Here is a 15,373-nt window from a genome sequence, read left to right as displayed (position 1 = left end):
ATGGTTTGTACGAAATGTATAGAAAAAGGATATAGAAATGAATAGAAAAAGGATATGTAAAAAAGATATGTAAAAACAAATAAAGAAAAAATAAAGAGTAGACTGTATATATACATACTATATATACATCTATATATATATATATATATATATATACACAGTCTACTCTTTATTTTTATTTTCTTTGTTTTTACATAGAAAAAAAAATAAAGAGTAGACTGTATATATATATATATATATATATATATATATATATATATATACAATATTGTATGGTTTTTACGAAATGTAAAAAAATTACTAAAAATTGAATTATAAAAAAAACACAAAAAATTACCCAAATCAGTGTAAATTATTCATGCGGGGCTCCCACTGTTGTACGGAGTGGTTTACAGCAGGGCTCCGGTGCGTCCCTGTTCACTAATCCATGTCTTTATAGACCTTGCTTTGTGCATTGGTGGGCAGCCATGTTGGAACAGGAAGGGGCCGTCCCCCAAACTGTTCCCACAAAGTTGGGAGCATGAAATTATCCAAAATGTCTTGGTATGCTGACGCATTAAGAGTTCCCTTCACTGGAACTAAGGGGCCAAGCCCAACCCCTGAAAAACAACCCCCCCCACCATAATCCCCCCTCCCCCACCACCATAACCCCCCTCCACCAAATGATTTGGACCAGTGCACAAAGCAAGGTCCATAAAAACATGGATGAGCGAGTCTGGGGTGGAGGAACATGTCTGGCCAGCTCAGAGTCCTGACCTCCACCTGATAGAACATCTTTGGGATGAAGTAGAGCGGAGACTGCGAGCCAGGCCTTCTCGTCCAACATCAGTGCCTGACCTCACAAATGCGCTTCTGGAAGAATGGTCAAACATTCCCATAGACACCCTCCTAAACCTTGTGGACGGCCTTCCCAGAAGAGGTGAAGCTGTTATAGCTGCAAAGGGCCAACTCCATATTGAACCCTCCGGACTAAGACTGGGGGTTCATTAAAGATCATGTGCATGTAAAGGGGGGGAGCGTCCCAATACTTAATATAGTGTACAGCTATGAGGATACAGAACATGAGTGCCTAGGCTCAGGAATAACTGGAAGAATTGAAGACACAAGATACATCTTTTGTGGCAGTGCTTAGCAAATTCTAGATATTCCTCATAAGATAGAACATCTTCTCATTTCGGAGTTCTGGTCCACGTTAAGCGACTACAGCACAATGTACAATTTATAATCTCCCATTCTGAGCGCAGCGTTTCTTCTCTTTTATACAATTTATAAAGAGAAACAACTGAAAATATAACAAAGAAACATAAAGGTAACCAATCATTGGTTCAGATGAATGGACTCATACAAAGTCCTTTGTATTTCACCTGGGGTTTGATGTTCCTCCTTTTCTCGGATCGTTCCCAATTCGGATCTCTGCGCCAAAAATCCGTTCCCTGCAACATTCCAGGACACGGTTGGTGATGGCCACAGACATGATCTTGTGAGGCTGTTTAAGGTCCACCATCCACCAGGGTCCCTCGTCCTGCTTTGTATAGGAGCACTGAGCCCTCAGGTAGTTCCTGGCCAATGAGCCGTCGTTGGCGTTCTGCGCGCTTCCATAATAAGACTCGGTGCTGGATTGGGTGGGAATGCCACGAAGAGCCACATTCCGAGCTGTGATACATAATAACAATGTGTGAGGGTTTATTATATACACAGTAACTCTGCAATCATACTGGTATACCTATCATATCTATGAAGGTCCACTGTGTACATTGTTTGTAGTCATTTCTTGGGTTCATTATTACTGATGGTAGTTATTGGAATCGATCTCTTCCGATCATGTGATTGAAGCTCACCAACCATAGAGAGGAGGTGAGACAATACAGAGGAGTGACCTCTATAGATGTGGCATTATATCTCCCCCATTCCAGGAATAGTGAGAGCTCCGATGTCCTAATACCGATCAATAGAATCATCACAACAAGATCATTTCTTCTACTCAGATTGTCCAACAATGAAACATAATAATAATAATAATAATAATAATAATAATAATAAAGCGAAGCAAATACAATTCTCTTACCTGGTTGAACAAATCTCTCACTAGGGGGGCTTACCGCACCTAGAAAAAAATAACACAATAGTATTATAGCTCTATTTATCTATCTATCTATCTATCTATCTATCTATCTATCTATCTATCTATCTATCTATCTATCTATCTATCTATCTATCTATCTCATATCTTTCTATCTATCAATCATTCTTTCTATTTTTCTCATATCTTTCTTTCTATCAATTTTCTATCTATAATTGGTCTATCTATTTATGTATCTTTCCTTTTTTTTTTCTCATATTTATCTTAAATCTATCTATCTATCTATCTATCTATCTATCTATCTATCTATCTATCTATCTATCTATCTATCTATCTATCTATCTATTCCTCTCTATTTCTCTATCTATCTATCTATCTATCTATCTATCTATCTATCTATCTATCTATCTATCTATCTATCTATCTATCTATCCTTCTATCTTTGGTTTATCAGTCTATCTAGCATTGATCTTTCTTTCCTATCTATCTGTCTGTCTATCTATCTATCTTTGGGTTAGCAGTCTATCATTGATCTTTCTTTCTTTTTCTCTTTATTTTTCTTTCTTTCTTTGTTTCTTTCTTTCTTTCTTTCTTTCTTTCTTTCTTTCTTTCTTTCTTTCTTTCTTATCTAGCTTTCTATCTTTGGTCTATCAGTCTATCTATCATTGATCTTTTCTGTCTATCTTTGGTCTGTCTGTCTGTCTTTGGTCTGTCTGTCTGTCTATCTTTGGTCTGTCTGTCTGTCTGTCTATCTTTGGTCTGTCTATCTGTCTGTCTTTGGTCTGTCTGTCTATCTTTGGTCTGTCTATCTGTCTATCTTTGGTCTGTCTGTCTGTCTATCTTTGGTCTGTCTGTCTGTCTATCTTTGGTCTGTCTGTCTGTCTATCTTTGGTCTGTCTGTCTGTCTGTCTATCCTTGGTCTGTCTATCTGTCTATCTTTGGTCTGTCTGTCTGTCTGTCTTTGGTCTGTCTGTCTATCTTTGGTCTGTCTATCTTTGGTCTGTCTATCTGTCTATCTTTGGTCTGTCTGTCTATCTTTGGTCTGTCTGTCTGTCTCACACAGGCAGTGACTGACCTATATTTGCCCCATACAGAGCAGTCAGATAAAGAAGTCTCCAGATGATAGAGGAGGTCATGGTGCGGAGCTCTTCCTGAAGCTTCTGGTGATTTGTATCTTTAGCTCTCTCCAATTTTATGTGTTTTGTAAAACAAACATTCCGCCCTCAGAAAAGGACAAAGTATCAATAAGTCTGTTGAAATTCAGTTTGCACTTGTTGTGTCCAAAATCTTTTTTTAAGGCCATTTCTGCCACTATAGACCCTTTATTATCTCCGAGGACACTGAGAGAAACCTGCAGAACAGGCCCTCTGTCTTTCTGGAACATAGCATTCTGTTTATACAGATTTATAGTTTCCTTCTTCACAGAGATGGGGGTGTATTTATAGCCAAAGCAGTTTTTTAACTTTAGGATAAAGGAGGGAAGGGTTAAATCCCAGGTCTTTTTTCTCCTGTGTCTTTTTTGGAAGACGCTCCTCACTTCTTCTTCTGGAGACTCAACAGGAAGTGAGAGGAAATCTCTACAAGTTGAAAGGGAATCCCCACTTTACATGTCCCCGTTGGAAAATGAAACCTCTTTTCCTGTTTCAGTGGCCTATTTGACTAAACTTAGTATTTGTTATTTTTAGTGTCCAGTAGGGGGTGCTCCACCATCATGGCCTTTTGGTAGGAATGGCTGGCTGTATAGTATCTCTGCTGGTACAATGGTGCTGTTTGGTATTACGTCCTTGGGGAATTCTGAGTGTCCCAGTGCCTCCCAATTTCTATGGTGCTACCTGATCTGGTCATGGGATGGGAAGGCACAGAACCCCCAGGAGTTGGTCAACCCGGGCCGGCTCTCAGTATCACTATGGGCCTGGGAAACCCACTGTGAGAACCAGCACATGGTCACCGCACCTCTCTTTTCTTGGGCTGGGCCTTTTGGCATTTCTTGTTATAGGGCTGCAAAGCCTAGCCAATCTACACTCACCAACACTTATCTATTTATTTTTCTTCACATTTGTGCCAGTTTGCACTCATGTACATGTTTCTTTCTTCACTAGGATGGAGGGTATGGGTCCTCGGGCATACTCTGAAGTCTAGGTAAAGGATATGTTACCATTGGGTTCCTTTCTCTCCTGAACCAAGGGGCCTATCTGGAGGAGAGCCTCTTGATTAGTACTCCATGGTGAGCTTTGGATGACAGCGAGGAGAGAGGTCCGCCAGGCCTTCTGGCTTCATAGTAAAATGTTGAGAATAGGGATAAGCTTCAAGGTTAAGTCCAAACACAAGTTCAAACCAAAGTTTTGCTGTTCAGTGGTTTGTCCAAATGCTGAATTTATTTCTTATTTGGGGGAGTCGCACTTGATATACAATAGCAGTGGTATTCTACAATGGTTCTTAATGGTTCTCAATGGTGGTTAAGGAAGTGGCGAGTGTGGCACCCGCTGCCTCCTTATCTACCAGTGATATCACCTGACCCCATTCATAGCACTGATATCACTGATCAAATATGGCCACATGGGGGACTCCACCGCTATGTTTACATTCAGTGACAGGGTTGGGGGGATGTCATTTGGTGCAAGTAGGTGACAGGAGTGGCTTGTGTCAGCATTTTTCTTTCTTTCAGTGGGAGTTGGAAGGCATTGTTCCTTGTACTTAACGTGTATCTGCATCTCTGGACGACAAGATGGAGTTATTATGCAATTCCTGACTGTGATGGGGAGGGCCTGTGGAACCCAGAATCCCTTGGAAAGGTTGGGAAACCCTTGTTTCAGCTCCCCATGCACCTTCTATGTCTAAAGCCCCATACACACTATCAGATTATCTGCTGAGTTTTTCCTTCAGATTTACCAAAACCATGTAGTAGAAGGGCCTGCCTGATTGCATACACATTGAAACTCCTAAGGTTTTTCCTCATATTATATGGTTTTGGTAAATCTGAAGGAAAAAGTCAGCAGATAATCTGATAGTGTGTATGGGGCTTAAGTCACCCTGTGTCCATTAGGGGCACAGGGTGACTGAAAAAATATGGCTTGGATTACTTAAAATGGGACAGTAATAGTTATCCACAATATCTCCCAGGATATATAAAAAGACTATTCTTGGTTTGTTTGATTCTGAACTCAACCTGTTAATTGAAAGAGCTGACGGGCCGACTCCTACTGGAGCTCCTGCTATTGTGAGAAGGTGTCCTGTGTTTATACTTATGATAATGTGTAATCTACTGTGTGAAGCTCTGTGACAACAAGTCTGACCTGTAGTGAAATCCTGATTAATCACAACAATGGCCAGGCGGGCATGGAGTCACATCAGCTGCTTTAAAGTGGTTGTAAACCCTAGGACAAAAAAAGACAAAGGCATAATGAGCTAGTATGCATACTAGCTCATTATGAATTACTTACCTGAGATCGAAGCCCCCGCAGCTGTCCTCGTTCACTGCTCTGGCAGCCAACATCGCTCCCGGAGTTACTTCCAGGTATCACAGGCTCTGGCGCTGTGATTGGCCGGAGCCGCGATGACGAGTGAGTGTGCCGCCGGTAATGGCACACTCACTGAAGCAACGGCACGTACGTAGGTAAATTTGCTTCAGTGCGCATGTGCCGATGATGTCGGCACATGCAAATACAGGGAAATGTCCTAAACCTTTCAGGTTTTGGAGATATCCAGGGTAGCTACAGGTAAGCCTTATTATAGGCTTACTTGTAGCAAAAAGTGTGTTGTAAGGGTTTACATAGCATTAAAGCGGAGGTCCACCCTAAAGTGGAACTTCTGCTCATTGGAACCCTCCCCCCCTCCGGCGCCACAATTGGCACCTTTCAGGGGGGAGGGGGGTTCAGATACCTGTACAGTACAGGTGAGTGAAAGGTTGCCCCTCCCCCTGCTGTAAGACATATTAGGAGAGAGAGGGAGATATAACGGGAAAAGATCGAGATAGACGGAGCGGGAAATGATTTCTCAGAATGGTGAAATCCCGATATGTAGATCACGCTCAGCTCATGTTCTAAAAGATTTTATTTATCTTCAAAAATCCAAAAAATAATGTTTATTTGTCCGTTCAATGTTCAAGGGGAGAAGGGGAGTCCGAGCAAACAAATCTCTTTCACAAAGTTGACTTTGGCAAAGTCACGGCTTTTTGGAAAAAGAACTGAAGAAGACGGCAGAACCTGATCTCGACCAATCAGAAGTATTTTGTAGCAAATTTTATTAGATAAATTTTTGCCAAGAATATCCTATCAGCTGCGTCAAAAGACAGCGGGGAAAAAAGAATTTGTGTTTACCAAGGTACCAAGGCAAAAAAAAAAAAAACAAACAAAAAAATAATTGCTCAGCAGGGAGATGGTCTTTTAATGTGACTTAAAGGGCAACATTAACTCTTTCCTGCTTAACCACTTGAGACCCGCGCTATACCTGAATGACGGCTACAGCGCGGACCTCCTTTCCCGGGACTACGTCTATTGACATCGTCCCGTGCACGAGCGGCCTGCGCGCCCTGTGATCGGCGAGTCTATGAGACATCAGTCCCGATCACGGCCAGCTTACCAGTGCCCACCTGCCCCCCTCAGGAATAAATAAGTGCCCCCCCGTAAGTGCCACCCAGCAGTGCCCACAGTGCCACCCAGCAGTGCCCACAGTGCCACCCAGCAGTGCCCACCATCAGTGCCCACAGTGCCACCCATCAGTGCCCACAGTGCCACCCACAATCTGCCTCAACAACGGTGCTGCATCCCAGTGCCACATATCCGTGCCCATCAGTGTCATCTACCAGTGCCCATCAGTGCCGCCCATCAGTGCCGCCCAGCAGTGCCACCTATCAGAGCCACCTATCAGTGCCACCTATCAGTGCCCATCAGTCCCATCTATCAGTGGTACCTATCAGTGCCCCTTAGTGCCACCCATCCGTGCCACCCATCCATGCCACCCATCCGTGCCATCTTATCTGTGCCCATCTTTGCCCATCAGTCCAGCCTTATCTGTGCCCATCAGTACTGCCTTATCTGTGCCTATCGGTGCCACCTTATCTGTGCCTATTAGTGCCGCCTTAACTATGCCTATCAGTGCCCACCAGTGTGCCTCATCCGCGCACTTCAATGAAGGAGAAAAATGACCTGTTTGCAAAATTTTATAACAAACTATTAAACATGATTTTTTATTTTTTTTATTTTGCATCTTTTTTTGTTTGTTTAGCAAAAAATAAAACTCCGAGCTGTAACTAAATACCACCAAAAGAAATCTCTATATGTGGGAAAAAATTATAAAAATTTCATTTGGGTACAGTGTTGTATGCCCGCGCAATTGTCATTCAAAGTGCATCAGCGCTGAAAGCTGAAAATTGGTCTGGGACTGATCTTCCCCCCCAACGTTCTCCAAATTCCCCCTCCCAACACAAATACCCTCCCAATCACCCTGCAGTGCCCCCCCCCCACCTCACATGATACCACCCCTTGTCCTGGTTCTTCCTGGTATGGTTTGGGGGGGGGGGGGTAGCACACTCACCCAGGCTGCATGCCTGGATGAGATCTGATTAAAATTTTGGGGGGAACCCTACCCTGTATTTTTTTTGTTTTATTTTTGAAGGGACAATTGTACAAGAACAATGTAGGGTTCGGCCTATAATTCATACCAGACCCTTATCTAGCCAGGCAGCCTGGGTGGCCAATAAAGGTAGGATAGTGAGCATGCACCTCCTCCCCCCCCCTCCCCCGAACTGTACCAGGCCAATTGCCTTCAACATTGGGTGGGCACTTCATAAAGCTCCTGTTGAAGGGGAAAAGGCCTCAGCCTCACGTCTTGTCCCCAAGAGCATATAGGGGTTTGTGGGGAGGGGACTTATGCAGGCCATACACGGTCGAATTTCGAACGAATTTCCTTTTCAAAATCAGAAAATTCGTTTTTTTCTGTGATCCGATGGCGCCACCATTGATTTTCGAAATTCGGCCGACCAAGCCTTCAATTTCACCTCATGTTGCTACAGAAAAGAATTTTCTTGGCTGGGAATCTTCTTTTCTCTCCGTAAATTTTCTTTTATCTCCGTACATTTTCTTTTCTTATTACGTTTCTCGCACGATTCTCCCATCATTGATTAGAAAATCGTTCGTTTTTCTAAAAATTTCCAACATGTCCAATTTCTCAAATTTTATTTCCGCACGAAAATCAGCTGTTGCTGCAGCCCACTAATGGTGCGAAATTCATACGAAAATTCTTAGATACGATTTTCGAAAGAAAATTCTTTCGAAATTCGAACCGTGTATGGGCCGGCATTAGAGGCTGGAACCCCTTTTTTATATACAAAAAAAAAAAGCATCCAGATGTCTTCCTCTGCAAGTCAGATTTTGGGCATCCCCCGCAACAAAAATGTCATTCTTGGTGAGATACTCCCAGAGGGAAATCTTGTCTAAAGGGATGCAGACCCAGCCACTTTCTTCATTAGAGCCCTGCAAATGCAGCAGCTGATCAATAATTATAAGACCACTCCCACACACATTCACTTTGCGCATGGACACAGAGAAACAAGCAGCTATTTCTTCAGGATAACAAAAGGTAGGAATTTGCTACAACATTTGTTACAATCCTTACAGTGTGCAGAGATCACCTGGGGGGTGTGGGGGGTGTGGGGGGTGGGGGGGGATTTCTTAACAAAAGTGGAGTTACTCTTTAAATACTCTTGAAATGTCAAAAATGTCCACATGGTTACGTTCTTCATAGGAATCTGCAACAAAAATAAGAGCAGTACAATGTCTCTAAATGTATCACTTTATTTCCTATACATTTATAATCAGACATGTGACTGTATTTAGTATCAGTATGATTCGGGTTCATGTGCAACAATCACAAGAATCAGTTTACAAAACAAAGAATAATATCACTTCCTTCAACAACTGTGTGAATGAACAAGCTGAAATGCTTAATACAAAAGACGACTGAGATTGTCCATATCCTGACACGTCGGCGATGAACGCGGAAACATGGAAGTCAAGCGCCATGTATTATGATGGACAGCCGGGACATTAACCTGGGACTTGTACTGATCCATTTGTTTCTACTTTACAAGGACATTTCCATACACAGTGTACTTAATAGATTTCCAGTTAATGATGTTCCCCAAAGACTTTGACTTTCCTTCATAGACCTCTTTGATGGCTTGGGGGGGTAAAACATAATTCCACAGTTGGACATCTGAAATTTCACCCACAAGACTTTGCTTGGCATCAAAACTGGATCCAAATGTGTCCTGATCTTGGCCCAGGATCACCCTTCCACCTGGAAGAACATGATGACCTTTCCGGTAACCTTTACTTGCAGAGCGCTTGCCATCAAACCAAAAGGCCGTCAAGCCCGACGAAGACTCCCAAGTCACGCAGATATGTGTCCCAAAGGTGTTGAGGCCGGGTAAAGAGAATTTTGCTGCAAGGCTACTGCTGCCGAGATACAGGGAAAGCGTACCGTCTACTTCCCTCCAAACGTTTAACTCATCTCGGTCAGTGTGATAGGAGAATAAGAGGACTTCCCGATGGCCGGACAACTCAGTGGAGACACGGAGACAAATTGTGAATTCGGTTAAGTCTATTGGCACACTTGGGTGTAAGATTGCGTAATCCGTAATACCTTCTTCCAGAAATACCAGTGATTTTCCACAAAGACCTAAAAAAAAAAAAAGTACACAAATTATAAGACCGCTCAACAAAATGTGGTGCCTATGGTGAACATGGCATACAAAGGTTTAATTCCTAGATGTAGAGCACACCAAGGAGGACCTGGACCAAGGAGCGCACCAAAAAAGGCAGTCATCAAGAAGGTGTGGCTTTGTGCCTTGTAAAGGAAACCTACACTGGGAGAAATGCAAAGAAGGTCATCGCAGATCTCCTGAAAAGTCAAGTTGTCTGGCTGGCTTTAGTACTATGACATCACCAATGTCAGAGGGAGGAGTCAGAAATGCAATGCTGTCTCAGAGAAAAATTGAACTGCTCAGCGGGTGGGCTCTGCTCCCTGTATGCATCCCCTCGTCTCATTTTCAATCTTAACAGGAGAATACCTTTAACCCCTTCACACCGACTGTGCACATATATGGGGCCCAGGGGCGGACTGACCATTCGCACACTTGGGCACTGCCCGAGGGCCCCATGCCACCAAGGGGCCCCATCAGGGTTGCCAGCCTCAATAAAACCAGGGACAGTATGTAAAAATCTGTGTTTTTTTAAAAATCCCAAGATTATAGCTGCCCGTCTCTCCATTACCTTTTCAGTGTGTGTATGTGTATACTGAGTGTGTATATTGTGTGTCTGTGTGTGTATAATCTATTGCCTGGGGGCCCCATAATCTCCTATTGCCTGAGGGCCCCATAATCTTCTCCTATAGCCTGGGGGCCCCATAATCTCCTATTGCCCGGGGGCCCCATAATCTCCTATTGCCCGGGGGCCCCATGAGTTGTCAGTCCGCCCCTGATGGGGCCTCGCGGAAGTGGGCCTTTTTCCGTGGGGCCGTATATAGGCGTATCTCCCTTTGTGCTGGGAGCATTGCATCTTTTTCTTCTTGCAGGGCATGAAATGTAAACAAACCAAAGCATGTAATAAAAAATAAATAAATAAAAAATAAAGTGTTAGGGTCAAGGATCCGGGTCAAAGGTCACAGTCTGCATTAGACATGTGCACTGCCAAAAAATGTGTTAATTGTGGCTTAATTCGTTTTATTTTATTTTTTCGTTTTTCAGGTCATTCGTTATGATCGCAATTTGGAAATTAGTAAATTTCGTAAATTCTAAAATTCGTAAATCAGTAAATTAGAAAATTAGAAACTCCGAAAATAAGAAAGAAAAAACAAAAATTTGACATAGTAACTAAGCTATTATTAACTAAGTTAATAATAAATTAAGTTAAATTATAGGTATTGGAATTTCCTTTCATATTTGGCTGTTAGTGAACGTAACAAATTTATCTGAAGTTACAAATTATCCAAAATAACGAATGTTGCAGCTAAACAAATGGAACGGAACAATTTAATAATAAATAATAATAATAATAATAATAATTATTATTAATTACGTTAATAATAAATTAAGTTAAATTATAGGTATTGGAATTTCATTGGCTGTTAGTGAACGTAACAAATTTATCTGAAGTTACGAATTATCCAAAATAATGAATGTTGCATCTAAACAAATGGAACGGAACAATTTAATAATAAATAATAATAATAATACATTTTTATTATTTTTATTGTTATTTATTATTATTCATTTGTTTAGATGCGACATTCCTTATTTCGGATAATTCATAACTTTGGATAAATCCGTATTTGTTACGTTCACTAACAGCCAAATTTGAAAGGAAATTCCAATACCACTAATTTAATAGTTAGTAATAGTTAAGTTATTTTTAGTTAGTTATTGTTTCATATTTTCGAATTTTTGGGTTTTCAGACTTTCGAACTTACAAGTTTACAAATTTACGACTTTTTGAATATTCCAATTGACAAATATTCGGAAAAATTCATTAAAAGCGGGTTTTCATTAATTTGTAATATTTCCAAATGAACGAAATTCGTTAAAAAACGAATTCGGAACTAAACGAATTGCACATGTCTAGTCTGCATATTTTGGGTATAATTTAAAAGAATAAATATTTTTTAAAGCCAGTCAGTGTGTTTTAGGTAGGATAAAAAAAGATAAAAAAAAAGAGAATTTATTTTGGGTTGTTCTTTGGTAGTAAATTATGATAATAGCAAGAAATATACAGCTACATTAAAAAATATATATATATATATTTTTCTTACTATTTTGGGCCAATTTCCTTTGATAATAAAAAAAACAAAAATCAGAAGATATCCATAACCATTTACCACCAAAAGAAAGTCCAATTTGTCCTGAAAAGAGCGCGGTATAATCCAGTAATTGTGATGATATGTACGGTTTTACTAACACATGTCCATGTTACAAAATTGTGCAAAGGCATTTAGATTTGTTTTACCTTTAGACGTGAAGGGGTTTTAATTTGAAATAATTTCACATTTATATTCACATGCAGGGGACACAGGTGACAAGCAGTTGACTAAAATAAGTCCTAAATGCCGTGATTTACCTTCACCCCTCAAAATTTTCTCATTTATACCCGACGGGGGATTTTCTGAAAGCGAAAATAAAATAAAAAATACAATCAGCATTTCTAAATATATAAACAAATTGGTTACACTTTTCTTAAAAATACTTCTACGTAAATCAACTTTTCAATCATAAAAAATGGATTTTCTTTGTAATTAGTAATTCAGAAATCTATTTACTTTTCGGGGAGTGCCCAAATGTTTTCCAATTGATTTCTCTTCTTTTGCCAATTACGTGACCCGAGACAAAGGCTACCCAGGTTAAAATATAATTAGAAAAGTCTAAAGCCTCGTACACACCATCGGATTGTTGGCCCAACAAAACTGCGGACTTTTGTCCCGAAGGGCGTTGGCCCAAACTTGTCTTGCATACAAAGGGCAAGGAATTGGCCAACAAATACGACACTTTTTTGGGGACCCGCGACACAAATACAGTGGTCAGTGCTAAAAAAATATGCACTGTCACTGTGCTAATGACCGTGACTGGGAAGGGGTTAACATCAGGGGCATTCAAAAGGTTAAATGTGCACCTAGATGGTGTTTTACTATACTGTGTGAGGTGCTTTTACTAGGGGAAGAGATGGAATTTATTTCCTGCTTTGCAGAGATACAAACTCCACCCCCCCCATCAGAACAGAGATCTGCCTTGTTTGCATAGGCAGTTTTAAGGACTCAGCCACTCACTTTCTTCTTCTTCTTTTTAAGGGCTCTTCTTGCCCAGTTTTATTAAAACAAGTTCAGAAAAACACCACCACTTTATTTTCCCTCACACTGGTGTTCAGTATTTGTCTTCCATCCAAAAAAAACATTCAGCCCTTCTGGCTTGCACTTGTAGCACAGCCGCTCTGGCCGTACACTCCAGGCCCTTGTCTGCCTTCTACAGACTGTTTTCTTACCAATGTTTGGACCTACACTTAGCAGCCCCTTGGTTGCTCTGACTCCCACCTCTCTCCTAAGTGGTGCTCTCCTGACTCTTGGGCCAGACCTCCTGTCTGCCAGAGTGGAGCCCAGAACTATGATCAGGTCACTACTAAAAGACCTGAACACACCTGTGCAATCGGTGTGCTGGCTGCTCCCAAAACCCGGATTGGAGAGTCCATCACACCCGGATCACTTTGAAATCTCCAGGCTTCAGGTCCCAAAACGGAGGTTACCGAAACACTGAGGAAACTGAAAAGCCAGTTTTTCTCTCTATTAGACAAGCTCCCTAGAGTCCCTCATCCTGCCTGGTGGAGAATTCTGGGTCATTGCCTCTTTTCTAGACCCTGGCAGGGCAACGCTCTGCCACAATAGGAAGAAGAATTCTGTTTAGGAAAGTATGCTAATACAAGGCAGTACGTGAATGCTGGAAGAAGCTGTAGACATCTTACCTTTGGAGGGTAGACCAAAGACTTGGACTTCGCAGAGGGAAAGCTTCTCTACCCGGTCCGGTATGATGACTGTCACATATTTCCCCTTCATTCCTTTACAGTTGAACATGGCGGTCTCCCCGGGGCCCAACGAATAGATGATTGCACACCTGTCCAAATGTAAAGATTAAAATTCTCGGTACATTTAATTATTGAGTCTTCTCTTTTTATTTAAAGTACAACTCCAGTCAAAAGTGGTCTGAGAGACCTGTTGACTTATTATACACTATACAGCTAAATATTTGTGGACCCCAGCCATCAAATGTACAGTATATGAGCTTGTTGGACATCCTATTCTAATACTATGGGTGTTAACAGAGAGTTGGCCCCCCTTTTGTAGTTATAACCCCCCCCCCCCCGTACTGGGAAGTCATTCTAGAAGTTTTGGAGTGTTCTGTGGACATTTATGTCCATTACAGCTAAAGGAACATTTGTGAGGTTGGGTTCTGATGTTGGATGAGAAGATCTGCCTCACAAGATCTTCGGCCTTCAAAATCATCCCAGAAGTTTTTTTTGCGTTAGGTTAAGGTCATGGCTCAGTGCAGGCCCAAAAGATGTTTTAAAGTTTAGCTAAAAATTTGCTTTTGTTTATTAACGTAGCAATTTGGAAAGCATTTTGATTATTTATTTCATACCAACCTGGGATTGTTCCTCCATTCTCTGGAATCTCCTATCCTGATCTCAGCCTCGTTGATTCGCTCCGAACAACAATCCCCCCGGTTGGTTACAGCCACAGAGAAGACCGCATGGACTTCCTTCAGATCTACTGTCCACCAAGGATGTAATTCCCATATAGTTTGGCTGCACTGAATCTTGGAATAGTCGCTAGAAAGAGACCCATCAATGGAGTTCCTGGAATCCCCAAAATTGTTGTAGAGGCTGGACTGGGATGACTCTCCTTTTAAGGCAACATTAGGTGCTGAATAGGTAAAAAAAAATATATATTATAGTTATAAATGAAGTTATAAATGTTCTTGGAGGGACCTTAACCCTAATGGTACGTCTATGGGTCTCAAATTTATGCTCTCTTCTAGGATAAAGAAAAGTGATCTGTTTTGATGAAGGGTGGCACTGAGTAGAAGATTCTGCCCTTTACAATGCCCTTTACATGTGGTCCATATGGCATACAGCAGATATCCATTAGCACTTGTTACCTTTATTATATTTAAAATAATTCAAATTTAGTCCTAATGTGGCCAACAGTGGAGATAAGGCTTGGTTTAAAATAAATAGGCAACAATTTTGCTCAAATTAATGCCAAGTAAGAGATATTGTGACCACAGAAAGGGACTAGAGCCTCAGTTCCTCTTAGAATTCATAAAGTGTTAAGACTCCAGAAGTCTGAAACCAGCTGTTAATATACTATAAAGGAGAGGCCTCTAAACTTTTTTAAACAAAAGGGCCAGTTTACTGTCCTTCAGGCTTTGGGAGGGTCAGTGGCCAACTATGTCAAGTTGGAGCAGAAAATGCCTCAGGCTTGGTGGTCAGGGGGTAGTAAACAATTACGTAGCACCTGTGGTCAGTAGGAGGAATAGTGCCCCATCATTGGTATTAGTGGGAGGAATAGTGCACCATCATTGGTGTCAATGGAAGGAATAGTGCTTTATCATTGGTGGCAGTGGAAGGAATAGTGCTTTATCATTGGTGGCAGTGGAAGGAATAGTGCTTTATCATTGGTGACAATGGAAGGAATAGTGCTTTATCATTGATGGCAGTGGAAGGAATAGTGCTTTATCATTGGTGGCAATGGAAGGAA

At 41.4% G+C, this 15,373-nt stretch overlaps 2 protein-coding genes across 4 annotated transcripts in view; both read right to left on the bottom strand.

Moving 5' to 3' along the window:
- LOC143958006 (uncharacterized) overlaps nucleotides 1-3,276 on the bottom strand; it is a 59,086-nt gene extending 55,810 nt beyond the window's left edge. For both annotated transcript variants that reach the window (XM_077467448.1, XM_077467450.1), the window contains exons 1-3: nucleotides 3,156-3,276; nucleotides 2,066-2,104; nucleotides 1,365-1,653 (exon numbers count right to left, since the gene is read on the bottom strand). In XM_077467448.1, coding sequence (XP_077323574.1) covers nucleotides 1,365-1,653; nucleotides 2,066-2,104; nucleotides 3,156-3,216 — 389 coding nt within the window. In that variant the 5' untranslated portion in view covers nucleotides 3,217-3,276. The remainder of the gene's footprint in view (nucleotides 1-1,364; nucleotides 1,654-2,065; nucleotides 2,105-3,155) is intronic.
- A 5,579-nt stretch (nucleotides 3,277-8,855) lies between these two features.
- LOC143958005 (uncharacterized) overlaps nucleotides 8,856-15,373 on the bottom strand; it is an 86,612-nt gene continuing 80,094 nt past the window's right edge. For both annotated transcript variants that reach the window (XM_077467446.1, XM_077467447.1), the window contains exons 28-31: nucleotides 14,257-14,536; nucleotides 13,579-13,727; nucleotides 12,190-12,234; nucleotides 8,856-9,757 (exon numbers count right to left, since the gene is read on the bottom strand). In XM_077467446.1, coding sequence (XP_077323572.1) covers nucleotides 9,156-9,757; nucleotides 12,190-12,234; nucleotides 13,579-13,727; nucleotides 14,257-14,536 — 1,076 coding nt within the window. In that variant the 3' untranslated portion in view covers nucleotides 8,856-9,155. The remainder of the gene's footprint in view (nucleotides 9,758-12,189; nucleotides 12,235-13,578; nucleotides 13,728-14,256; nucleotides 14,537-15,373) is intronic.

Source organism: Lithobates pipiens, unplaced genomic scaffold (genome assembly GCF_037356315.1).
Source record: "Lithobates pipiens isolate NorthernLeopardFrog02 unplaced genomic scaffold, aLitPip1_a1.2 Scaffold_56, whole genome shotgun sequence".
Classification (NCBI taxonomy): domain Eukaryota; kingdom Metazoa; phylum Chordata; class Amphibia; order Anura; family Ranidae; genus Lithobates; species Lithobates pipiens.
Note: the sequence above shows the minus strand (reverse complement) of the source record. Positions and strands in the feature narration are given on the sequence as shown.